Genomic DNA, 27,166 nt, shown 5'->3' on the forward strand with positions numbered 1-27,166 from the left:
ACAACGTCACCCTTGTTGCTCACACTTCTAAAGTTAATCCAAAGACTCTCAGGTTTTTCTGCGAAGACACCCGACATGACAAACTTTGCATTGGATCACCACACAATCATATTATAAGGATGAACATGGGGGTGCAGGGTGTTCCCCCGAGGTACAGAGTGTCACTGTTAGAGTCCTGCTGATTGCCTTGGGATAGAGGGGCTGATTAGATGCCCTGCTTCTTTCCCCAGGACACTCAGAACCCATTTTAGGACTGGGTGAGGGGGTCAGACTTGTGACCCTGCAAGCTTCCCTTCTTTGTTCAGCAGGGGTCCCCTGGGACTGATACCTGAATTGAGTGGTCAAGGTTCTCCCTGCTTTTGCAACCTCTCCCTGCTCAGCACTGGGGTTCCTGGTCCATTTTTCATTCGTTGGGGATACAGCTTTCTCACTGGATGAGGCACCCCACCTGCCTGTCCAGCTCAAAGCACCGGGACCTAGTTAGGGATGGAAGGTTGGGTGTAGGCTGGGCACGACTTGCCATCTGCTAAGTCTGGGAATGCTGCCTCACACATAGAGCACCACTTGGATTTGACCTGGTGCTTTCTTGTTAGCTCTGCCATAGCTGTAAGCATGGACACCTGGTTTGTATAATTTTTGGTGGTGGCCAGAATGCGTCCAATCAGAGCTGTCCTATCCTTCGGACGGACTGGGGCAACCCAGGCCCCGTGCTTTGGGAGGCCCTGCGCTTCAGGGGGACATGGGGTACAGGGCAGGCTGGGGGGTTAGCAGAGGGCTTGGTGCTGGCAGCAGCCAGCAACCCGGCCCCAGCCTGCCGCACTGGCTCCCCATGTCGCTCGGGGGAGGGGGCGGAAGCTGGAAAGGGGTGGGGACTTGGGGGAAGGGTGGAATGGGCAGAGCAGGGGCGGGCTGGGTCTGGGTTGCTTACTGCTGCTGCTGCCAGGCCCCCCCGTAAACCCCCAGACCACCCTGGACCCTGCATCCCCCTGAAGCGAGGCCCCCCCCAAAGTGTGGTAAGCCTAAACATTGGTGGAGCCAGGCCCACGTTCCTAAATATTGGTGGAGCACGGGACCCACAGGCCCTTATAACTCACTGCCTATGCCTGTATGGGGCAGAGGAGTCAGCAGGCAGACACTGCAGTAGAGAGAAGATTAAACCCCTGAGGGGTTAACCAAGCCTGGGATGAGAAGGAATGCCAATGCTCTCCACTGCCCAAAAAATGGGCAGAAAAGTTAAAATAGGAATGAGAGCAGGAACAAAAGAAAATACCATTGTGTGCTGCTGTGGAGGCAAGGAATCTGGCAGCAAGCCGGAGCAGAGAGGACAGGTGTTAGGATATAGATATTCAGGCCTGTCTGCAAAGGCCTGTACTGTAAGAATTTAGGTGTATTCTGATCACTTGGCTAGTTATAGAGGTATAAAAGAAAGAATCAAAATCACTGTCTGCCAGTGTAAGGTCCTTGTCTTACTGTGACAGTTTGTGGCCCTGTGCTTAGGCTAAGGCCTTTGGCTAAGCAGCAGAGGCAGCCATAAGCTAGGAAGTGAACAGTCACATCCTCACATTCCAAACTAGTCACATTGCAATAAGGTGCTATTGGGCTATTAGGAATACAATCCTGTCCTGATAATGCCTATCACCTCCAGAGAAAGGGAAGTGCCTAGAAAATGTAAAAGGAAACTTAGTTTGATAGCATCCTATCTGGCAAGAATTCACTTATCACTAGCTGGGATGTGAAATCCTCACTTCTGTATTGTTTTGTCATTATAGTTCTCACTTTGCTATTGTTTGTCTGTATAATCTCTGTCTGGTTCTGTGATTGTTCCTGTCTGCTGTATAATTAATTTTGCTGGGTGTAAACTAATTAAAGTGGTGGGATGTAATTGGTTAAATAATCATGTTACAATACGTTAGGATTGGTTAGTTAAATTTCAGGAAAATGATTGGTTAAGGTATAGCAAAGCAGAACTCAAGTTTTACTATATAGTCTGCAGTCAATCAGGAAGTGGGGGGGAGGGGGTGAGGGAAATGGGAACAGGGGTAAGGAAATTGCAATCATGTTTTGCTAAAGGGGGAAATGGGAACAGGGAATGGGGGTAAGGAAATTGGAATAATGTTTTGCTAAGGGCAGGAATGGGAACAGGGACACAGGTGTAAGGCTCTGTGATGTCAGAGCGGGGAAGGAGGATACTAAGGAAAGAAACTGGAATCATGCTTGCTGGAAGTTCACCCCAATAAACACCAAATTGTTTGCACCTTTGGACTTTGGGTATTGTTGCTCTCTGTTCATGCGAGAAGGACCAGGGAAGTAAGTGGGTGAAGGAATAAGCCCCCTAACAACAGGGCCAGACGGTGTGGTGCCCAAACACTGATCCACCTTCCTGAGCTGCAGCCAGAGGACAGCGGACCAGACAGCTAGTGTTCTGGGAGACACTGGGCTGCAGCAATGTAAATTTGCTGAGCAATTGCTTGATAGGCTTATTAAATGATGGTTCTGCATTTGAATTCTGTTGATCAGTAGCTGTAACGTACCTTTCCATGGTCCCTCCCTGAAATCATGTCCATTTTAACTTCTCCAACTTTATGCCAAGTGAAGTCGCATTTCTGTTAAGTTTAGTGTATTTCAATTTGGGCTGCCAAAACATAAGACAGAGGCAACTTAAAAAACTTATGAGTCTGCTTAGGGGAGTTGGCTTTCGATTTTATCTGTTGAATGTGCTAGAACAGTGCTTTTACTACAATTCAGTCTACTTTGAAAAAGGTGTTTGCTATACTCCAACTTCCTGTTTTTCTTTTCATCACAGGAGAACTATGTTAACTATTTTAAGACAAATTTTGGAACAATCACAACATACATTTAAAAAAAAGCCTTTTCCTTTGTATTGTCTTCCAAGTAACAGAATATTTTAACAGTGTGTAGTCCAGTAGCCAAAAATAAGGTCATGGGGCAGATTCTGAATTCAATTACACTCGTGTAAACCCAGGACAACTTGCTGGGTTCAATGGAATTTCTCCAAATTTATACCAATGTAACTGAAATAACAATCTGATCCTTAGTATCTAAATCTCACCCCAATTTCTCTGTTAGCAATCTACTAAAGTCCTATTCCCAGACATGTTATAGTAGTTAAGGCCAAGAAGAACGTTTTTCATTCCGTGTTAATTTTAGAGACAGAAGATATTTCCTCACTGAAGCTTCCAATGAAAAAAGAATTAGCTAAATTTGGTAAAATATGCGTTAACTGATGAAAGAAACTGTCAATCTCTATTTTCAAAAAGATGTTTAGACTTCAAACTCTGTTTTACCAATAGTCCTTACAGAGAAAAAATCTGATTGTTAATTTAAAAAAAACACATTTGGCAATATCCATATTAAAAAATTACATATTGTGCATATGTCCATCCATTGTCAATATAGTTCAAATAAGCCACGTGAATTTCGATAACCTGATAACTGATGGAATGTTGGGTAATACAAATATTTCAAACTGAAAGAGAAGAAATATCTTCTACCACAATTTTAGAGTAATATGAATAATGGTGAAAAGGTTTCCTACTGTATGTTTTGAAAGATTTTAAATGCATTTCAAGGCTATCCCATGGTCAGACGAGGGATAAAACCTCAGGTATAAAGCACATTTATAATATCCATTGTAGAACCTGAACACTTAACTATACTTGAACAGTGCTCAATATTTTTGGCCAGCCACATGAATTCTCAACTAACCACTGGTCTATACCACCGTACACTTAGTAGTAAACCCAAAACCGAATAGATGCAGAAATGTAATCTAGAATCAAATTGAGTGCAGGGTAACTCCATTTCAGGATTGGAGGGTATGATTTAACTATTTCTTTCATTGTAGCTAGCAGCCTAGCAGCAGATGTCAGTGATATTAACTACTCTGCTTTACTTCAATAAGTAGAGCTACCACTTGGGGAATTAAAGGTTCTAGGTTCAGACTTCATCTGGAATGGATTCTTCATAAAAGGGAAGATATCAGATGACAGTAATCCTCAGACTTTCATTTTACCTTCCTAAAACATGAAGTGGAACAATCCTGATTTTTCCACTCATCTAATTTGTTCTTGTGGTAATGCACTTACCCATATTTTATGTTTATGAAACCTTTGTATTCTCCTTTACAGATTTACAGGCACATGTAAAAAAAAAAGCAGCAACAACGATGATGGAAAGGCTGAATGTATGGTCAAGAACATTTTTGCTTAAAGGTACAAGTTGCACAAATCTTGGAAAAGCAGAGACAATGCCCCAATGGCAAGATGACCTTTTTTGAGAAAAATGTCAGTCAAAGAAATTGAGTCTCTCATGTAAAAATCAGCTTTCCCCTCCCTTTGATCTCTAATTCCCACGTTCCTCAGACTTTAAATAGATTTTTCTTGCTTTAAATTTCCTAAATTTAAGGCTGGGATATTACAGTTATGAACGCCAGGAAAACAAGATTTAAGGTTTATACTGCAGTTTTAACCGTAACCATCTGCAAGTATATATTAATAATACTTAGCGCTTTACATTTTCAAAGTGCTCTACAAACTAAACCTCACAACACTTGCAGGTGGTTGGCAAGTTATCCCCATTGTACAGATAGGAAAACTGAGATAGATGAAGTGACTTCCCTAACGTCACACAGCAAGTCAGTGGCAGATCTGTGTCTGGAACTCCATTCTTGTCTCCCATTCCAGTGCTAATTCCTCCAGCCTGATGCCTCATGCTGTGAAAATTCCCTATCAAGATCACATAACGTGGCAATACAAGATATTGTTGAACAAATATTAAGTTTACAAATATGGGTTAAGTATGTGGAAACAAAAAAATAAAAGGGGAGCAGGGGACATAACTTGGTGTGAGTGTATGGCCAGTTAGGAAGTGAGGCTGGATTAACATGAAGGCTAACCATCATTACATTTTCTTGCAAAATTAAAAAAATATAAACTGCACAAATATACACTGGACAAATATACAAAATGCCTGAGCATAGAGATCTGCAGAAAATTAACATTTCTGTCTCTTTTGCAGAGAGGAACTAAGATTAGCCTTAAATGAAACAGTGCCGTTGTTGGGCTGATGTATCTTTTTCCGATACTTCCCCAGTTCACATAGTAACCCAACATATTTATGAGTTTGTGAGGTATTTCCACATTTATACGATCTAGGAGGAAAACCAGAATTAAAACGTCAGTTTTATTTTGGCCTACAGCTAAAGTTGCAGCCTAGACCTACCCCAGTTTACTTACCGAATGAAGAGAAGCATGTTTTGGTGGGACAGAGAAATTAGAATCCTGAGTATACTTGGTGATTTGAGGGGGAAAAGGTCCAGAGGTCTTCTCTGAATAAATTAAGTTTTGGAGCATGCTAAATATCACCCAGTAATTAAGTATATTTAAGATCTAAAGGCTATACATTGGTATCTAGGAAGTGTTTTCCTTTGTATGGGTGACTGAACAAATAATTCTTCTCTTCTACTTTAGAGTAGACAGAAGGTTGAGATTTGTGCCAACTGCAATACTTCTCCTGGATAATCCAGCCCTGGAAAAGTACAATACCAAGGAAAAGTCTTTTTGGTTAGTAAGTCGTCAAAAAGAGAAATTCCCCAAGGATGACTAAAAATGGAGATGGGTCTGACAACATAGTGTGGGGACAGAGGTGATTTCCAGTGTATGGTTTATGTAAGATCTGTTATTGGATATTTTCAGTCCCCGGAAAAATCATGGAACAGGTCCTCAAGGAATCAAGTCTGAAGCACTTAGATGAGAGGAAAGTGATCAGGAACAGTCAGCATGGATTCACCAAGGGCAAGTCAAGCCTGACTAATCTAATTGCCTTCTATGACGAGATAACTGGCTCTGTGGATGAAGGGAAAGCAGTGGACGTGTTGTTCCTTGACTTTAGCAAAGCTTTTGACACTGTCTCCCACAGTATTCTTGCCAGCAAGTTAAAGAAGTATGGGCTGGATGAATGCACTATAAGGTGGATAGAAAGCTGGCCAGATTGTCAAGCTCAACAGGTAGTGATCAATGGCTCCATGTCTAGTTGGCAGCCGGTATCAAGCGGAGTGCCCCAAGGGTCGGTCCTGGGGCCAGTTTTGTTCAATATCTTCATAAATGATCTGGAGGATGTTGTGGATTGCACCCTCAGCAAGTTTGCAGACGACACTAAACTGGGAGGAGTGGTAGATACGCTGGAGGGTAGGGATAGGATACAGAGGGACCTAGACAAATTGGAGGATTCGGCCAAAAGAAATCTGATGAGGTTCAACAAGGACAAGTGCAGAGTCCTGCACTTAGGACGGAAGAATCCAATGCACCACTACAGACTAGGGACCGAATGGCTAGGCAGCAGTTCCGCAGAAAAGGACCTAGGGGTTACAGTGGACGAGAAGCTGGATATGAGTCAAGAGTGTGCCCTTGTTGCCAAGAAGGCCAATGGCATTTTGGGATGTGTAAGTAGGGGCATTGCCAGAGATTGAGGGACGTGATCGTTCCCCTCTGTTTGACATTGGTGAGGCCTCATCTGGAGTACTGTGTCCAGTTTTGGGCCCCACACTACAAGACGGATGTGGAAATATTGGACAGAGTCCAGCAGAGGGCAACAAAAATGATTAGGGGACTGGAACACATGACTTATGAGGAGAGGCTGAGGGAACTGGGATTGTTTAGTCTACGGAAGAGAAGGATGAGGGGGGATTTGATAGCTGCTTTCAACTACCTGACAGGTGGTTCCAAAGAGGATGGATCTAGACTATTCTCAGTGGTAGCGGATGACAGGACAAGGAGTAATGGTCTCAAGTTGCAGTGGGGGAGATTTAGGTTGGATATTAGGAAAACCTTTTTCACTAGGAGGGTGGTGAACCACTGGAATGCGTTACCTAGGGAGGTGGTGGAATCTCCTTCCTTAGAAGTTTTTAAGGTCAGGCTTGACAAAGCCCTGGCTGGGATGATTTAATTGGGGATTGGTCCTGCTTTGAGCAGGGGGTTGGACTAGATGACCTGCTGAGGTCCCTTCCAACCCTGATATTCTATGATATGTTTAATATGTATGCACACCTGTTTGTAGTTTGCACTACTGCTTTAGCTGTATTGGTCTCAGGATATTAGAGTGACAAGATGGGTGAGGTAAGATCTTTTATTGGACCAACTTCTGTTGGTGAAAGAGAAAAGCTTTCAAGCTATATTGAACTGAAGAAGAGCACTGTGCAGTTCAAAAGCATGTCTCTCTCACCAACATAAGTTGGTCCAATAAAAGATATTACCTCACCCACCTTGTCTCTCTGGTAACTGTTTATAGAACAAAAATGAAACATTTACAGGTGGCCATACGTCTTGATGACTGTAGCAAGCTAAGCGCTATCTTACATAGATTGATCCTAGGAGGTAATTATACAGGATTCTCTGATTTTGTCCCATTTAGAAATGTAGGCAGACTGGCACTCAGAAGTATATGTGGTGGAAATGTCTAGCAGTTACGTTTTTCTGGAATGTAGCCCTTTTACACATTGTGGGTTTTCCAGGTAAAAATTAAGAGTTGAACAAAGCATAACTTCTATTAAGGAAAAAGATGGGAGAGAATGTTTGCTAGGCTTCTACTAGTGTATTTTTTTTTCAAATCCAGATCAAGCAAATTATGTCATTAGTTTCTGAAATATAGTCCTAATAATTCTATTATGGTGGCAATTTTTGTGCAAATAGCAGGCATGGAACGTATTGTCTTTATCAAAAGGTTAGCCATTATACAGGATCATGTACAGAGATACTTTTAAGATTGTGTTGCTAACCCTAGATCTAACCAGGTCTGAGGCCAGCTAGACAACTTTTCTCCAGTTTGTAATTCTCTTCTTGCTGCCTGCCAGTACCGTCTCCATGTTTTTCATATTTGTCAATACTGTATGATCACTTTTGAGATTGCATCCCAGTACTTCCTCCACTGCATTACGTAAATTATGTTTAGTGTAAAAAAAAAGAAAAAGAAAATGTTTTCCAAATATATTTAATCCTCAAGGGAGCAATTATACAAAGTATTTTATTTCAGCAGTATAAAAAAAGTTTTCCATTGTTAGAAAAATGTGGTGGTAGCAAAAGAAATTTATAATTTGGCAAATATACATTCTATTGATAGATAACTGTAGATTAGTAAGAGCATAGAACACACAAATAATCAATTGCAGCAGGAACTTTAATTTTCCCCTACTTCCTTCTGAGCATTTGTTCTTCCAGATTCCAGTGCAGACATCTGAGCTTCCATTTAACAGTTCATTTTCTCTGGACTAACAGTTCTTTATCATCTTAGTCAATGAAGCCGTTCTAATTTAGCCTGTAGGGATTTAAAATTCCCAATAGTGGTCTGCACTGTTAGTGTAGGGCTCATAGACTGAAGTTCAACAAGGTAGCAACTGACAGCATCCAAACATACATTAGTGAATCGTCGTCTGTAAAGAAGAAAAACATTGTCAAGAAAACTCATTTTGGCTTTTGTTTATTAAAATTCATGTAAGAAAAGGAAGTGGGATTCCTTCAGATAGTAATGGAATAATCTGTAAATAACAAAAGCCCAAATCAGCTAACTTTAATTTTTCTAACATATAGTTAATGAAAAGCAAATATTTTAAATCTCATGTTTGTGACTGAAGTATACTGGGGAACTTGTTAAATCATTTCTATTTACCTGAGTTTTAACAGTTGCAGCAATTCAAAAACCAAATTTGTAGCTCTTGTCAGTTCAGGAGTGAAATATTTGTTTGAATAATTTCCAGTGTTTTTATCTCATAAATAATAATAAATTTAGAAGTACCCCCTCACTCAGGGATGCCTCAGAAGAACTATGCTGACTTGTTAGGAAACAATGTTATTTTGCAAAACAACTAGTTTTATTCAGTGAAATTTGTGAACATCAATGTAAAATTTGTAAATAAAAGTAAATTTACATATACAAAATGGAATGAAAAAACTGAAAATAATCAGATATAAACATGATTCAATAGCAGGAAGGGGAAGCCTAAAATTAAAGATATGCTTTTCTAATTTTATTTATTTAAGTGAAATCTTATGCTTGTAAAAGGATGCTGGATTGTTAGTCCTGGAAAACAGTCCTCATTTCCCAGAATGTGCATTGCATGGACAGATTTACTGCAAGCTTCCCTCCACTATCCTGCCGATATGCCTGAACCCTGTTGCAGAGGAACTATTTCCAAGGGTAGAAGAATTCATACTCCACGGGTAAAATCCTAACCCCAGTTAAGTCAATAGCAAAACTTCTCATTAGAGCAATGGGGCCAAGATTTCACCTCACACCTAAGTAAATTCTTCACAAACCTATGGATTTTAGTTAAGCTCCATCAATAGTTGACAAGTATAAAATTGAAAATAGGTTCATAAAATATACACAAAAAATACCCTAAGTGTACCATATATGGTTGAAAGTTGTTTACAGAGAGGGCCAGTTGCCACTAAAGATTTACCACAATCACTGTGAATCTGATCCTTGAACATGAAGCTTCAAGAGGCAGCCAATTTTTGATGTAATTCGAGGGAGTCCTCATTTTTAAAGAACTAAAAACATTTACTTAAAAGTGAGACACAATTTGTTTAAAAACAAGCACCATAATAATTAAAGCCCCCATCACCTAAAACTGGAATTCCTACCCAATACAGACCTCTGAACAACTGTAAGAGTAACAATGACTTTTGGTGACTCTACCTTGAGTTGCATTTTAAAATCAGTGACCCAAAGGGCTCTGGAGCTTCCAAAACAAATAACTTGAGAGTATATTTTTAAGTTTTGTAGAACACTTGTTTATAGTTCATAGTTACCTCTCAAAGTTAAGCACTTTGTTGGGGTCTTGTACATATCCCGATAATAATACATGAATACATTCCAAAAGGTGTAAAGGCTTTTTCATTCTATTCCAGTACGGATCCTAAAAGAAGATTACATCAATTTAGGGAGGCAGTACTAAGTTAATTCTGATTCATCGATACGGAAATGTAGAGGATGTCAGTACATAAAAATTGCATTACTGCAATATTTTAAATGTTTGATTTATTACAGCAAAAGAATGAAAAAAAAGTGGGAACTGGATGTTCGTTTACTTGCATGGGTTTCCACTAGGGAAACTGTAAAACACATGAAATTCATCAAACAGTATTGTAAATATTAGACTTTGTATAATTCTAAACACACTCTGAACTACTGAATAGTTTGGTAGGGTATGGATATGTAATGGGGTCTACAAACACCATATTGAGCATAGACAGAAAGGTTAGGAGAGCCTCTCCTGTTTACATGGAAGGAGCTTGACCACACCCTCATGTAGCTGCCACAGCTCCCAATTATGGAGACAGGCACCCACAGCTTCAGCCAATAGAGGAAACAAGGCCTGCTACTATAAAGGAGAAATTACAGAGAAGGAAGGAGAGGCAGAAAGGCCTGGGATAGAGAAGGGGTGACAGCTCTGCAGCAGACTGCCTCCACAAACACAGTCAAGAGACCGAAGCAGACTGCTAGACTCAATTAGAGGTGAGGACCCAAGTGTGACACTATACCCCATATTCATCACAGTAATATTATGATGCTATGATTACGGCATCATGGCGATGCATTTTGTACAATATGAGTAATGTGAGGTGTCATTGGAAAAGTTATGATTTGCTGAATATTATCTTATTTATAAGCATGTATCATTTTTGTATCTAAAGTTGTGAATATTGACTATGTATCTATATTTCAAATGTAGTTACACCTGGGTGACACCCACTGGGCAAAATGCTTCCAGCCTAGACAGCTGGTTGTGAAGGGCCCATTCAGGGTAATGAGCCATTAGGAAAAACAACAGGCCTTAGGAGAAGGTTATCCCCCACCTGGTGAGCCTTCCTGTAAGTAATGGCTGCTATGAAGCAGTAGGGCATGCAAGGGGCATGTGACCAGACCACATGACACTGATCTCCATTTTGGGTACCTGTATTTTCCCACAAACTGAGCTAGGAATTGTTTTTGGAATAAAAGGTTTCCGCCATATGTTAAAGCAGGGAGTGACATCATCTGTGGTTCTTCACTCCCCACTACTCAACACCTAAGAGAAGCTTCTAAGGAAAAGGACTTGGACCAGGGGTGGGGAGCCCAAGCTGTGCCTTGAGAATCTGCAAGCCTGTTTGTATCATCAGTCAGGGTAAGAAATTCCTAAATCATATCCAATCTTTCTAGTATTTTAGGTTTAGTTTACAGTTTTGTTTATTTGCTAGGTAATCTGCTTTGATTTGTTTGCTATCATTTATAATTGCTTAGTATTTATCTTTTTGTAGTTAATAAGCTTGTTTTATGTTCTAACCTAAAGCAGTGTGCCTTTAAGTGAAGTGTCTGGTGAAATATCTCAGCTTACTTACCACACGTGTGCATATTCCTCTCCACATTGAGGGAGGGGCATGCCTGGGGAGCTGGGAAACTGGCTGGTGTCTGCTGTTTACACTCAGGTAGCCCAGTTTGGGTGAGCGTTACTACCTGCTGTCGGGTAGTTGGGTGATTACAGGGCTTGGGTGAGGCTGGCTGTGTCCCCAACCCAGCTGTGTGTCTTAGAGGGGCGCTGTGGTTCCCACAGCTCCCAGACTGCACCCCAGGGGTGACAACTGGTCACACCAAGAACTACTCTGACCGGGGACAATCTGAGGAGCATCTGTCAGGAGCAGCAGGGACACCTCAATAGATTATACCTGGAGCCAGTGACAGGGCAAAATGAACCACATAGATTATCTTTGTTCTTTAATCAGAAAAAACACACACTATGAACTAAAAACGCAGGAAGTGATTATTATTTGTGCCAGTCACAACCCAGGGAAATTTAATAAGCTAAGAAAGATGAAATAGTTTGTCTGTTTCTGTTGACCTTGGCATTATGAACTACCTCTAAGAAAGAAGAAAATCATATTCAGGAATCCAAGACCTGTTGTCCATGCTGAAGTGCAGCAATTCTAATAATTTTAATCCTATTTATGATAGGCAGGAGATCTGTAGCTGAAGTAACAGAAATATCAGAGTTTAGTTTTCCTCACCTACTAGGATCAGAAACAGTGAAGTTTTTTATTTTTTAAACTAGTAAGATATTCCGAAATCCCAAGGACTATTAAAATGTCTGATACATCTCATTTTAACTTTAATATAAAATTTTAGAATTTAATGTTGAAGATAATATTTGAGCTCAAATTTTATCCTTACCCGTGCTTTGAACAACTGGTCATACACTTCAAGTAGCCTAGATAGTGGCACTCCAATTTCCCGCATAGTATAGGTTACGAATCCCACATCCCAGTTCAAAGAACAAACTTGTTGCTCTAAAAACTGCACTAAGAAATCTGAAAAAAAAAAAGAACTGCCTGTTTAGGTTCCATCTTACTTTAATATTAGTTTAACAAAACTAATTAATGTTAGGTATTTACACAAAGTTATGTCTTCCTTACACAGAACCTTTCAAGTGTGGAGATCAAAGCTTTTTACAAAGTGGGTAAGAGTTATCCCAGAATTTACAAATGGGAAAACTGAGGCCGAGAGGATATGCAAGATGGGCTGCATTCCACAGTCAGATGCTGTTATGAGCATCACAAGAGGTATTACTCAGGAGCAACAACACGATGTTACTAAAGGCTTAGCACATTGTCCTTGTGATACTTTCAGGCTATGCTGTTGTCCAGGGAAATTCAAGAGCCCAACTCTGATTTTCCCCTGTGACAGCACAACACACTGCTATTAGATTGCCAGACTAGTCTGTTTTATCCAAAATACCAGCACATCCATACCATGTTTAACTCTCGGTAACATAAAACTCTCGTATTTGCAAAAGCTTAGAGTGACACATATCCATGCAGGTTTTTATACAAACAACCTCTTCACCATGGGATTTGAGTATCTCAAAGAAGAAACACAGACCCCAATCTAATACAGGACACAGAGTTCCCATATATTATACTTTATGGAATTGCCTCTGTAGATATATAAAATATATAGATATGGCAAGTAGTTACATAAAGAATCTAACAACTGTACAAAACACACACACACACACACAATGCATATATTTAGTATGTGAATAGAAAGACCGCTCTACCCTTCAATGTCTAGTTTATGTAACTGTCCAAAAGTAAATTCAGCTGTTTGAATAGAACAAAATAAGACCATTTCAGAACTTAGATTAGCTAGTTTTGGGTGAAAAGTACTAATCATAGGTAAGTTCTAGGAATATAAGAATTGCCATATCATATCTGTATTATGAATATCTGTTTTTCCATTACAATCTTGTCTCTTCTCTTTTTCTAGCCACTCTCCCCAATCATCCTCCAAAGTGACTGTGATAATAAGCAAGCACCATAACCCCATTGTCCAAATTCTTGCTCTTGGACAACAAAGAAATGACCAGCCATCTGCCCTAAAACCCATCATCGGGAATTCCCTAATTTACTCAACAACCTCAATCACTATTGTCTTCGCAACAGTAAACCTCAATGAAAATTGATTTCATTTTACTATTCCAGCCACAAGGGAAAATTTAACATAAAAACAGTGATTAAATATTACAGACAGCGGAGGAAATAAAGTTTTCTTTAGAAACATAATCTTACAATTGTCTCTTTTCAGAAGAAAAAGACAGGTAATTTTCCAATAATCTGAAAAAAACTTGTTTCACCATGCTCTTTTGATTCTGTCTTGTATAAAGAGTACAGCATGTAAAGCTAACATTTATTTAACATATGCAAAAACAGCATCTATATATACTGGTAAATTTAGTTGCTTTTTAATTAGCATCATACAAAGTTTAAATACTGAATAAAACATGTATGTTTCAATGCTTAGGGAGTACTCGAGGCATTTGAACCCATTGCCATAATGCCTATTTTTCTTCCAAATACTCTGTTAAATTGCTTACCTAAAGGAAAATAACGAGGTGTGCCAGCGTATATCTTTCCAAGCAATACCATCTTTAGACTAAGAGCTTGCATTCTGTCAGCTGGGCTCAGTGTTACACTGTCATTCAACTCTGAAAGAGAACAATCAGGCATATAATCTACCTTTAAAACTAAAGTTATGGAGGGTAAGTAAATTAAAAAAACCAGCTATTACCTCTTACTACAGTGTTGTACTTGCATTTACCACTAACACTTCAAGCAAGTCTTTTCTAACCCTGACTTTTATATTCTTAGGGCATACACACAACTCCATTTATTGTTGGTGGGAAGTCAATATGTATGCATGTAGAAATGCAAATACACTTTCAGATTTCATACGAATGCATATATGTTATCTGAATAGGTTTAGTATTCCCTGGAATTTCACATAAATTCACTAATATACATGACCAAATGGCTTTAATATCTTAAGAAGTCTTATCCAATAGCTTTTGGGAGACCTAAGTGAAATGAACTGTAGTTTCAAGCCAATACTCAGTGGAAAGGTGCACACATCGCAAAATCACCATCAACGGTGACACAACTTTCCTGGCAGTCTCCAGTACAAAAGCAAGGACTGAGTGGGCAAGGAAAGTGAACTACTTGTTCACTATAGAGGTTAAGGCAAACTGGCAGAGCCAGGTGGGGAAGCCTGCCCTGCTAGAACCAGTGCTCTACCTCTTCTTTGGATAAACAGAAGACTTCAGTTTCCATGAGGTCAATTTGGCAACCTTTCATAAACACTAAATTCACCTGAGGTTTTAATCCTTCTCAGCATAGCTTTACTTAACATTTTGATTAAGATTTCCTTATCCTGAAACCTTCAGATGAAAGTCTGCAGGATTTCTGAAGCCATCTCTTTTAGAAATGCCCCTGTATAATGGCAACCAAGAGGAGTATAAACAGAGCTCTGCTCTGCCAAGCAGATGATCAGGGGTTTGAGGTCAGCAGGGGGTAGAAGTGGGATGGAAGAGGCAGCACACTCTGCCCTCTAGAAGGATCTTCACTTACCATTTGGCAACTCATTTCTGTCTCCAGAGAACGCTATGTCCAGACTTTCCTTGAAGAGAGACATGGTTGCACATAATTGGTACAGGAGGGGGGGGAGGGAGGAAGAGAGTGGTGTTTCCTAGTGGATCACAAACTAAATAGGAGTCAATAATGTAATACTGTTGCAAAGCAAAAAAAGCAATCATAATTCCGGGATGTATTAGAAAGAGTGTTGTAAGCAAGAAACAAGAAGTAATTCTTCTACTCAACAGTGTTAAGGCCTCAGCTGGGGTACTGTGTCCAGTTCTGGGCACCGCACTTCAGGAAAGATGTGGACAAACTGGAGAAAGTTCATAGGAGAGCAACAAAAACGATTAAAGGTCTAGAAAACTTGAACTACTTGGAAAGACTGAAAAAATTGGGTTTGCTTAGTCTGGAGAAGAGAAGACTGCAGTGGGACATGATAACAGTCCTCAAATAGGGCAAAAGGTTGTTATAAAGAGGAGGGTGATAAATTGTTCTTCTTATTCACTGAGGATAGGACAAGTAGTAAGCGGCTTAGATTGCAGCAAGAGAGATTTAGACTAGAGATTAGGAAAAAATTCCTAACTGAGAAGGATAGTTAAGCACGGGAACAAACTACATATGGAATCTTCATCATTGGAGGTTTTTAAGAACAGGTTAGACAAAATACCTGTCAGGAATGGTCTAGATCAGTGGTTCTCAAAGCTGGTCCGCCGCTTGTTGAGAAAAAGCCCCTGGCGGGCCGGACTGGTTTGTTTACCTGCTGCGTCCGCAGATTCGGCTGATCACAGCTCCCAGTGGCCGCAGTTCGCTGCTCCAGGCCAATGGGGGCTGCGGAAAGCGTGGCCAATGGGGGCTGTGGGAAGGGCAGCCAGCACGTTCCTGGGCCCGTGCCGCTTCCCGCAGCCCCCATTGGCCTGGAGCGGTGTACTGCGGCCACTGGGAGCCGCTATCGGCCGAACCTGTGGAAGCGGCAGGTAAATAAACTGGTCCGGTCCACCAGGGGCTTTCCCTGAACAAGTGGCTGACGGGCTTTGAGAACCACTGGTCTAGATAATACTTGACTTCTGCCTCCATGCAGGGGACTGGATTAGATAACCTCAGTCCCTTCCACTCCAACATTTCTATGATTCTATAAGGAAATGAAGGGGAGTAAGATGATTAATTGGGTGGGAGGATGTGCTGTAAAAAATGCCTATCTATAATGTGGGTTATTCAAGTCACATGTACATGTAAATCATCCTGAGATTTGTTTGTACAAATGTTTGATTTCTACCTTTCGTTAGGCACTGGAAACAATCACGTTAACATTACTGAATTAATAGGCAGGCTCAAAAACCCAAGGACAGTTCAATTTCAACATACCATTTAATAAAGCCATTTTAAAAAAAATTGTGTAAATAGATAATGCTACTAACAAATGAACATATTTATTATTATAATGGAAAATAAGTGATTTTTTCCTACGTATGTTATAACATGTCTTTGTGTTTAACAGCTGCATTCCACTCACTGTTAACACATCTTCTAAAACTTTAGAATGATTGAAATGAGGAGCATTCAGCTGCCATGTCCACAACTGGAAGAAAATGTACTTCTACTGCTGCAATACAAACAGACTCAAGCCCCAATCCCAAAACAAGCTACATGGGAGTACAGAGGATGAGGACCTCATCCTGTACTATTCTTTTGTTTAAATAATAAGCCTTTGAATTTCTACAAAATTCAAAGGCTTTGAAGTTAGGTTTTACATTCAATGAAATCTATACTGCAGAATATTCCTAAAAGATATACTTAACATCTCATGTGGATAGGATACTAACAGCAGCATAAGATCACTGGCACTAAGTGCTTTCATTATCAGTTATTCTATATTTCTAAGCTACTTCAGTCCCAGTCTGTCAAGACTTGCCTTTCTCAATTATTTCTTGCCAAAGAGTCTGCACCAAGATAGGGTCTGAATGCCCTGCACAATGTATAATTGCAAGCTTACACTCCGAGAGTTTGAAAGGGTCAGCAAATTCACCATACAGCTGCAATAAAAAAGACAGAGTTTGGTATTTCAGTCAAGACAAAACACCACGATTTACTATCAGAGTGAAATTAAATAGAACAGTTATTCATTAACATGCACCATACACAAAGTGAAACAAAGCCAAAATAGTAAACGGTACATTTTAATAGCCATTGTCAGATATTGCATGAAGAGCATTTGTATTGAATCAAGTCAGCTCTGTATCACCATACAATCTTAAAATTTTAAAGCAAGCTAAGAAAAAAACTAGAGTGTTTGCCAATTCAACACCTCTAAAATCAAAGAAGCTATGCACTGTAAATAATATGTGTTTCCTACAGCCGACAACACAAAGAGAAAGATGAAATTATTGAAGGTAAAATATGAAAATATAAGATTAGACAGGCTAAACCTAAATATATATAAATTTTGAAAACAGGAAGCTGAATTCACTGTGACTGTTTTGGCTAATAGCTGATAAACAATTTGTTGGAATCTGTCATTCTCAGATATTAGAGAAGCTTATATTCAGGAGTGGGATATTGCATCTTCTTTTGCATGAGTAGTTTGAGCAGTCAGGTAAACATCAACTTATTTCTAATCACCTTGGTTATGTCCATCAGCTCAGAATCCAACTGGGAAATTGCATCTTGTACTGAAGAATGATGGAAATATTGCCGTTGTAATGTTTCCTCTATTTGTAGCTGTATCCTAGCCACCTAGTTTTAAAAAAAATCAAGATAATTCAAGAGTCCTTCATTTCATCCAAAGCTATGGAAACTTGGAAAAACCTAGAATTGGTTCTAACACATTTGAATATAGACATTCCATGAGTATATGTTAGAGACATAATCCTAGTAAAGTGAGTGAATCTGGATCCGCTGATTTTTACTGGGACAATGCATTTCAGCCTAAACAGTCTGTTTTTGCATTTACATCAGTAGAAAAAAAAATAGTGTAATTGCCAATAATACAAAAGACCTATGCTAACACTGATATTAATAGAAACATTAACTTTTCATCATAGCTTCTCCCCTGTCCTGTCCCTCCTCTCTTGTCCTGTCCATTCTCCTTCCGTCCAATGCCCTCGGCCCCTAACTTTTCTTTCCATTTCCTCCCTAATGAAGCCCACCTCCCAAAAAATAATTATGGAACTAACATGATGTTTGTTGCCATTACACAATTCACTCTGCTGTGTGCTATATCCCATTCCCCCAACCTGTCTGTCTTCTTTATTAGATTTTAAGCTCTTCAGGGAAGGGACTGTGCTGCTCTGTGTTTGTACAATGCCTAGCACAATCAGGCCCCCACTCTTGGTTGGTCCTTAGGCAGTACCATAAACATGACTAATAATTAATAATAGCAACTAAGAAAAATGGTTTTTCATTTTTTCTTACTTCCATTTTCTCTTCTAGTTCATGTAGGAATTCACCATCTGCAGCTATTGATGATATGGCAGTGGAACTCTTGGCACTCAAAATGGCACGTGCAATATATTCAAGACGCTGCTGAAGTGGAATCTCTGTGCTGTAAAAGAAACATTCAATTGTAAGCCACGTGCCTAGAACATAGAATCATAGAAATGTAGGGCAGAAAGGGACCTTGAGAGGTCTAGAACAGCTACTGTGCTGAGGAAGGACCAAGTAAACCTAGACCATGCCTGACAGGTGTTTTCAAAAACCTCCAGTGATGGGGATTCCACAACTTCCCTTGGAAGCTTATTCCAGAGCTTAACTACCCTTAGAGTTAAAAAGTTTTTCCTAAAATCTAATCTAAATCTCCCTTGCTGCAGATAAAGCCCATTACCTCTTGTTCTCCATGTCCATTACAGGAAGGACACAGTTCATCACCATCCTCTTTATAACAGCCATTAACATATTTAAAGACTGTTTTCAGGTCCCCCCTCAATCTTCTCTCCAGAATAACCAAGCACAGGACCTTTTACCATGCTTGTTGTTCTCCTCAAGTTTCTCCCAATTTATCCACATCTTTCCTAAAGTGTGTCGACCAGAACTGGACACAGTACTCCAGCTGAGGAGTCACCAGTGCCAAGCAGAGTGTGACTATTACTTTCAGTGTCTTATGTATGACATTTTTGTTATTTCACTCCAGAATATTAGCCTTTTTTGCAACTGCATCACATTGTTGACACATTCAATTTGAGGTCCACTATAAACCCTAGATCCTTTTCAGCACCTACTTAGTTATTCCCAATTTTGTAGTTGCACATTTGATTCTACCTTCCTAAGCACAGTACTTTGCACCTGTCTTTACTGAATTTCATCTTTCTGATTTCAAACCAATTCACTAATTTGTCAAGGTCATTTTGAGTTCTAATCCTGCCCTCCAGAGTGCTTGCAATATCTCCCAACTTGGTGTCACCTGTGAATTTTATAAGCATACTCTCCACTCCACTATCCAAGTCAAAATACTGGACTGACCCCTGTGGGACACCACTAGATATCCCTTACCATTTTGACACCAAACCACTAATAATTACTCCTTGAGTATGTATTTCAACTAGTCAGTACTATAATACCCAGTTTTTAGTAATTTAATCTAGACCACATTTCCCTAGTTTGTTTATGAGAATGTCATGTGGAACTGTTGTATGCAATGGTGTTGTAGCCATGTCAGTCCCGGGATATTAGAGAGACAAGGTGGATGAGGTAATATCTTTTATTGATCAACACATGTCTCATCACTCTCACCAGTAGAAGTTAGTCCAATAAAAGATATTACCTCACCCACCTTGTCTCTCTAATGTGGAACTGTGTCAAAAGCTTTATTGAAGTCAAGATATATCATATCTACTGCTTCCCCCTATCCACTAGGCCAGTAATCCTGTCAAAAAAGCGTGTTCCCAAGACTGTTCCCAAAATAATTATACTAAAGGGAGCATAGGAATCAGGACTTCTAAATTCTCCAGGCTCTGACACTGACTCCAAGTGTAACTAAATAACCACTTTGTATGTGCCCATCTGTAAGACATTTCTTCCTCTGCTACTCTACAATTATTATATAAAACTATATAATAAAATACACAATGTAACTAAGTTACCAGTCAATATTCTACAACTACATTAATTCTGTAACCTGTTTATTTCTGTGTAAAATATGCAACAATTTCCATTTTATCATTCTAATAGTAGCCAGGTTAAAAATAATATTTTAGGTTTTTGTTTATTGTTTAGTCTTTACACAAATTAACTTTTCTTTTATTATCTCAATACTAGGAATAATACACTGATGACAAACTGTCCATACCTGTGCATGTCTGCCAGTTTAGCCAACACTCTGGCTGCATTACTGAAATTCCTGTTCTTCTCAAAGTATCTCCACAATAAATCCATATAACGGACTTTGTTTTGATCAATCTTGGCCATACGCACCAGATACGGCTCCAGAAATGGGGAGGTAATCTGCAGGAATCATATAAACCACAGTTAGGTCTTTTTTTTTTTTTTTTAAAAAGCATCCTTAAAAACTTCTCTGTTCCTAGTGTGTGTTTTTAGCCAGTATTACAATCAACTCTTTTGGCCTAATAGAAGTACCCTACAAAATATTTTTGTGACTATGTTTGTTTTGCATGATCTTACCTGTAGCAGTTTATCTGCAAGGTCAGCTTGTATCAGCCAGTTGTACAGAGCAATAGAGAAGAGTTCATCAGTTGAACGCTGAGCCAGTTTTAGCATTTGTTCAAACTAAAGGAAGAAAAGCTCAAAGATGTTACTCCAGAACTGTTCACATTTCATAAATAGCTCAAAGTCTTTGTCACCGGGCTTACAAACATTGCATATTTATATGCGACAACATCTATATTAACATACAATAATTTCTGTGAACACCGTATCTTCTCACATACTGAAACAAATTCATTTCAAGTCCTGACTTTATCTCTGTTAATTTACTTTGCAACAATATGTTGTACAAACTTCCTTAATAGTTGTAACTAGGTCTCTTTTGTAAATTTCTTACATGCTGTCCCGCTTCTTCATTGCTCAGCATATTGGGATCAGATGACAACACTGGAGGGCCTGGCTTTTTGGGCACACTGGGAGACTGAGGAGCAGCTTTACTTTGATTTACTAGTTCCTGAAGTGTGTCAGTGATGCACTTGTAACTATTTAACCTGCAAGTAGGTGCAAGAGAAAGAACAGTTTAAGTTACAGATATCTGTGAGATCCTTGTTCCCACAAAATAGGTTACTATATACACTGAAAAAATATTTCTGAAACTAAAAGGAAAGGTTTTCTATAGGACCCTGTGAGTTGAATCAATGTAATTTACTACCAGTCTCTCTCCTCTGGAATGATCTTCCTCACAAATACTTTGTTGTGCAAATCCCGCACTTCAGTAGTAACTGCTAACATGCTATTTTCCTTTCAGTTAGGAGGGCAGGGTGCAAAGGCCTTGGAGGGTGCTTATTCCCAATAAGAAATAATTTAAGGGCTATACACTATGAATACTACTCCTCAGTCAGGTCATATTTTTCATAATGGAGCATCTTCCATTAAAAAAGTAACATGACTAAACCTGGCAAACATTTTACAGATATTCTTGAAGTCATTGCTGCCCCCAAACAATAGTGCTGTAAAGGGGGGCAGTTATAATCCTGAATATCATCCACAATTCCCCCCCCCCCTTTTTTTTTTTAACAAGTTACAGGTTAATTCAATTATATAAAGTTTAGATCAGACAACCTTCCCCAAACCATATCTTATTACCTACGATCAATTAACCTTTTGGCCAAAATAAAGATGGCACATCTTATCACTATCTAAGGAACATGCACTGAGAAAAATGTGTTCTCACCCTGCTCTTAATTCTAGAAGGCTTATCTATCATCCCACCCAAATCAGCGGAAAAGTTCTTATGAGTAAAGTGCCTTGAATAATTGCCCGTATATCCTGAAAACTTGCCTCTCCTGGAAAGCCTGGAGTCCAACAATATCCTCATCAGGTTCTCCATTTTTGTAGAAATGAAGTCCAAGACCTTGAGGATCCTTCTTCTCAGCAGCAGTAAGAGACAGTTCCACCACACCCTCATAGAAACGCACTTGAGATAAGGAAGAACTGAGAGTTTGGTCCATCACAATATTAAACATACTGCGAACTACTATACAATACTGAACTAATATATTGCACACTTCCCATTTTAGAATGCCAGAATTCCCCTCACTCCCAGTGGCCCTGATCCTACAAACACTTATGCACATGCTTAATTTTGGGGACTATTGACATGCTTAAAGTTATACATTTGAAGGATTGGGGCCCAAATCATTTTGAATATTACAGCAGTTGTATGATTATCTACAAAAAGAATTCATTTTCTCTGAATGCTAGGTTAACACAGAATGATCTTTCAACAACATGTATAGTATGAGACAACATCTGCAACAATAAACAGCCATTTAAATTCTACCCTAAGTGTTTTGTTAGAAGAATTTTACCAAATGGTTAAGTGCCTTGGCAATTTAGTGTAGAAAATGTGGAACAGTGCACAGGAGTATTTTTTAAATAGGAAAAATATGCCTGAGTTGCTCAAATCTAATCAAGACAAGCCATAAATAAAAGAAGATTTTGATGTGTATAAAATGCAAGGGCTAACAATAAGCTATTTATGGATGAAATTTGCTCAAAAACCAGAGGGAAATAAAAAACATGACACTAATGGACATCAGGAAAACTTCTTTATGCACAGAACAATCCGTTTGTGGAATGGATAACAAAACACTAAAATCAGAAATTCAACCATGAATGTATTAAAAAACCCAAACAAGTTCAACAAGTATAGTGCCTGAAGTAAATAGGATGAAATTCAATAAGGACACATGCGAAGTACTTTACTTAGGAAGGAACAATGAGTTGCAAACAAAATGGGAAATGACTTCCTAGGAAGGAGTACTGCAGAAAGGAATCTGGGGATCATAGTGGATCTCAAGCTAATTATGAGCCAGCAGTTAGAACTGTTGCCAAAAAAAAAAAAGCTAACATCATTCCGGGATGTATGAGCAGAAGTGTTGTAAACAAAGCACGAGAAGTAATTCTTCCGCTCTACTCTGTGGTGATTAGGCCTCAACTGGAGTATTGTGTCCAGTTCTGAGTGCCACATTTCAGCAAAGATGTGGACAAATTGGAAAAAGTCTAGAGAAGAGCAACAAAAACAATTAAAGGTCTAGAAAACATAACCTATGAGGGAAGATTGAAAAAACTGGGTTTGTTTAGTCTGGAGAAGAGAAGACTGAGTGGGGACATAATAGTCATGTACATAAAAGGTTGACGGAGGTACAAGGAGGATAGAGAAAAATTGTTCTCCTTAACCTCTGAGAATAGAACAAGAAGCAATGGACTTATATTAGAGCAAGGGCAGTTTAGGTTGGACATTAGGAAAAGCTTCCTAATTGTCAGTGTGGTTAAGCACTGGAATAAATTGCCCAGGGAGGTTGTGAAATCTCCATCACTGGAGATTTTTAAGAGCAGATTAGACAAATACCTGTCAGGGATGGTCTAGATAATACTTGAGTGCAGGGGACTGGACTAGATCAGGGATTCTCAATCTTTTTCTTTCTGAGGCCCTCCCAACACGTTATAAAAATTCCATGGCCCATCTGTGCAACCAAAATTGTTTTTCAGCAGATTTAAAGCCAGGGCTGGCATTAGGGGATAGCAAGCAGAACAACTGCCCAGGGCCCCACATCACAAGGAACTCTGTGAAGCTAAGTGCTCGGGCTTTGGCTTCAGCCCCGAGTAGCAGGGCTTGGAATTCGGCTTTCTGCCCTGGGCCCTAGTGAGTCTAATGCTGGCCCTGCTTTCTGGTTTATTTTGAAAGACTCCCTGAAACCTGCTTGCGCCTCCCAGGGGGCCCCAGAGTCCTGGCTGAGAACCGCTGGACTAGATGACCTCTTGAGGTCCCTTCCAGTCCTATGATTCTATGGTGAAAAGAAGAATCATTACAGATTAGGCCTATTGATGGACAAACGTAAATGAGCTGCTTAGATTCCTTCCATCCTGAAATATGACTATCAATAACAGCATAAAATAAGGCAAAGAGTTAACATATTTAGAATGTGAATTCGTACATAAGCTCCTCTGTCTCCATGTGTTCATTTTTCTTACCTATATGTATATTTTTCTGGATTATCTCTCGGCTACTCCAAGAATACTATGCTTTGATCTGAAGTGCCAAAAAGAGGTAAAAATGGGGTCTGAACCAAAGACTGAACTCAAAAGTCAAGTTTCCAGTGCTGTTTGCCTCTCACCTTGTCTATATTGTGCACAGACATTAGAAAGGTCCACTTGATTGCTGATCTTTTGGTACTCCTTCAATGACTCTCTTAGCATCTTCTCTTTTTCCAATTTGCTCTGAACCTGTCGGGACCGCTGAAGCAATTCATTTGCCTACAGTAAAACAATTGGAAATTTAAGTCCTTATTAATTTAAGTTACACTGTCATGAAGATTTTCTTTGCAATAACTCAGTTTCTGTTAACTCACATGTTTCAAAGCCTGAAGTACTACAGACCTTATCACTTCACGTTTAAAAAAAAAAAAGTTCTCTGCCCAGAGACAACATGTCAAGTTCTAGGCAGAAAGATTCTGTAACCAAAATAAGGGACAAAAGGAGGTTTTTGGTTTACTGGCTGACTGAAATGAATGAATTAGTTCCTGTTTGAACGCTTGTTTTTAATGCTCCCGGGTGGATTACAGTATTGTAAGATTGCTTAAATGTTAGGGCAACAGAGGTTTTATATACATGCCTTTTTAACTATTACATAAATCTAAAGGAAATAAAGTTGGAGATGGAATTAAAAGTAGATTCATAATGGAAAATGTGCATTTAGCTATTGTATCACTACCAAATGACATGTCATTTAATGGCAAATAAATCTGACAGTCAAGAGCACAAACATTTTGTGCTCATTTGATCACACTACCTAATATTCTGCAAGTTTGGATGGAAGACCACTAATGATAATCAGCACATTTAAAGTAATTTCTGTTAGGCTTACATTGAGCTCCAAGAGGATACATATTAATATACACACATTAATATAAAATGCACAATAGCATTTTGCTAAGGCAAAAGAACAATTATACAGAACAATTCTGTCTTCCATGAATACCTCTCACTTTCACCACAGATAATCGAAAGTACATTATACCTTGGAACAGACAGCATCATCAGTACTGTACAGAAGTGGACATATGTCTTGTAAATGTGAACTGATGCCATCCACAGCAGCATTATCTCTGATGTAACAGTTAATGAGAGAGGCAATGAGTGCTCCAGTTAACTCTTTGTCTCTAATTACTAAGTCTTTGAAAGTAGTAATCTTCAAATGCTCTTGAAATTCCTATTGGAAGAAAAAAAATCCATTATATTTCCAAAGCTGCAGCATTCTCACATTTCCAAACAGGGCTATTATAATAGAAGCAAATTCAGCTGCTTTCCCAACAAATAAATTTCAATTACCAAAATTCACAGAATCAATGCACATTTTTTAATGCATATTAATGATTAAAATAGAAAATACTATATTAAAGAGGATGACCCAGCAGTTATGGCCTTCGCCTGGGACTCAGAAGAACAGAGTGCAATTCCCTGCTCTGCCAAAGACTTCCTGTGTGGCCTGAAGTCTGTGTCACTTAAGTCTCTGTGCCTCGGTTCCCCATCTGTAAAACGGGGGGAATAATACTATGTCCCTACCTCAGAGGGCTGTTGTGACAACGAATATGTTAAACATTGTGAGACATTCAGATACTGTAGGACTGGGGCCCATATATCTATCTAAGAGAGATGGATAAATGAATACTGGTGACTCAAAGGACTTTGGACGCAAAGGAAATTATGCATGTTTGCACCCTTTTTTGCTTCTTTGTATAAAGTCTTAAAGATTATCATCCTGTTTTTTTAAAAAATAATATAAATATCTGGTCATGTGAATCTTTTTGCAAACTAGTGGTATTATCTCTCAAGAGACTGAAAACTGCAAGAATGCAAGAGAAAGGTTTTTTTGTTAGTTTTAAACAGCTAGTTAACTAACTCTTGACAAACACTGGAGAAATGCTTCTTTTTTTAAAACAATCACTCCCAACCTCAAAAGTAGGGGACTGAGAAAACTCCCATGTCCATTTTTTAAACCAACAAAAAACAAAGATACTTTCTCTCAGGGCGTACACACACACACTTCTGCAAATCATATTTAAAATTATCCTCACTATCAGAATTACTTATGCTCATAAATTAACTGCTGGTGCTAGGTTGGTGCTAATGATGCAATGTTTTTCATTGCCAAACAAAAGAACTTTGATTAAAACTGTTATTGATGGGCAACTTAGAACACTCCATGTTGTTTACACAAGACAAATGTAGTTACTTTCTTTCCTTTATAAAGGTGACTTCAGTTCTACTTTCTCTGTCACTGAAATCAACTGTGTTTCATATAGGCTTTAGATTCCAAAGGTGTCTCCTGAGTTACTCGCTGCAGCATTTGTTGACACATCTGCCAATTATCTCAATGGTGGCAGCAGCAGAAGTTCCTCCACAAATTTCCTCGAGGACTGAACAGCCTTTCGCATCCCAAAACTGCTGGGACTTGAAGCCTCTGGTACCTGGGCCTTTCTTCCTCTGCTAGACCTTTGCAAGCCAGAAGGCAGGGAGTGAATTTTCTATGCAGGCTCATTTCAGTCCCATTGTCTTCACTCTGCACTTCCCAGACTTTGCTCAATGGCAAAGTGAGGACAAAGTGATTACAAAACAAACTCAATATTAACTTCTAAGCAGAGTTTTAAAAAAGCAAATCCAATATTACTTAATAGCATTTCAAATCGGCTAATTAGTTTGGGGTGTGAGAGCAACACGTTAGATTTTATTTTAACGGAATACTTGCAACACCAAGAAAACTGAACTCTAGAAATCTCTGTACATGCTGTATAGGTTGTGAAGTCCATTTAAATGGATTAGACTAACTGTTTAAAATACATATTTAAGAAGTCCAGACTTGTTAAATGCAATCAACTAAAAAACAGACTGTTGTTCAGTAAAGTTTATACCATACCTTCTGAAGCTCACCTACAACAACATTGAATTGATGCTCACAGAGAAGTTTCCACAAAGCTAAAGCCTGGCAGGTTTTGTGAACAAGTTGCTGGATCCCTTGAAGTGAGGTCTTTTCCGTTAACTGTGCCTCTGCTGTA

The 27,166-nt window shown here is 39.2% G+C and overlaps 1 protein-coding gene across 1 annotated transcript in view; it reads right to left on the bottom strand.

The window, feature by feature from the left end:
• Positions 1-7,988: 7,988 nt before the first annotated feature.
• NUP155 (nucleoporin 155) overlaps positions 7,989-27,166 on the bottom strand; it is a 48,516-nt gene continuing 29,338 nt past the window's right edge. Inside the window, exons 22-35 of the mRNA XM_048851705.2 lie at positions 27,028-27,161; positions 25,132-25,323; positions 24,230-24,368; positions 21,891-22,026; positions 20,947-21,100; positions 20,568-20,672; positions 20,236-20,390; positions 18,366-18,495; positions 17,574-17,687; positions 16,867-16,987; positions 13,922-14,032; positions 12,220-12,356; positions 9,825-9,931; positions 7,989-8,443 (exon numbers count right to left, since the gene is read on the bottom strand). Of these exons, the coding sequence (XP_048707662.1) occupies positions 8,305-8,443; positions 9,825-9,931; positions 12,220-12,356; positions 13,922-14,032; positions 16,867-16,987; positions 17,574-17,687; positions 18,366-18,495; positions 20,236-20,390; positions 20,568-20,672; positions 20,947-21,100; positions 21,891-22,026; positions 24,230-24,368; positions 25,132-25,323; positions 27,028-27,161 (1,874 nt within the window). The 3' untranslated portion in view covers positions 7,989-8,304. The remainder of the gene's footprint in view (positions 8,444-9,824; positions 9,932-12,219; positions 12,357-13,921; positions 14,033-16,866; positions 16,988-17,573; positions 17,688-18,365; positions 18,496-20,235; positions 20,391-20,567; positions 20,673-20,946; positions 21,101-21,890; positions 22,027-24,229; positions 24,369-25,131; positions 25,324-27,027; positions 27,162-27,166) is intronic.

Source organism: Caretta caretta, chromosome 5 (genome assembly GCF_965140235.1).
Source record: "Caretta caretta isolate rCarCar2 chromosome 5, rCarCar1.hap1, whole genome shotgun sequence".
Lineage (NCBI taxonomy): Eukaryota > Metazoa > Chordata > Testudines > Cheloniidae > Caretta > Caretta caretta.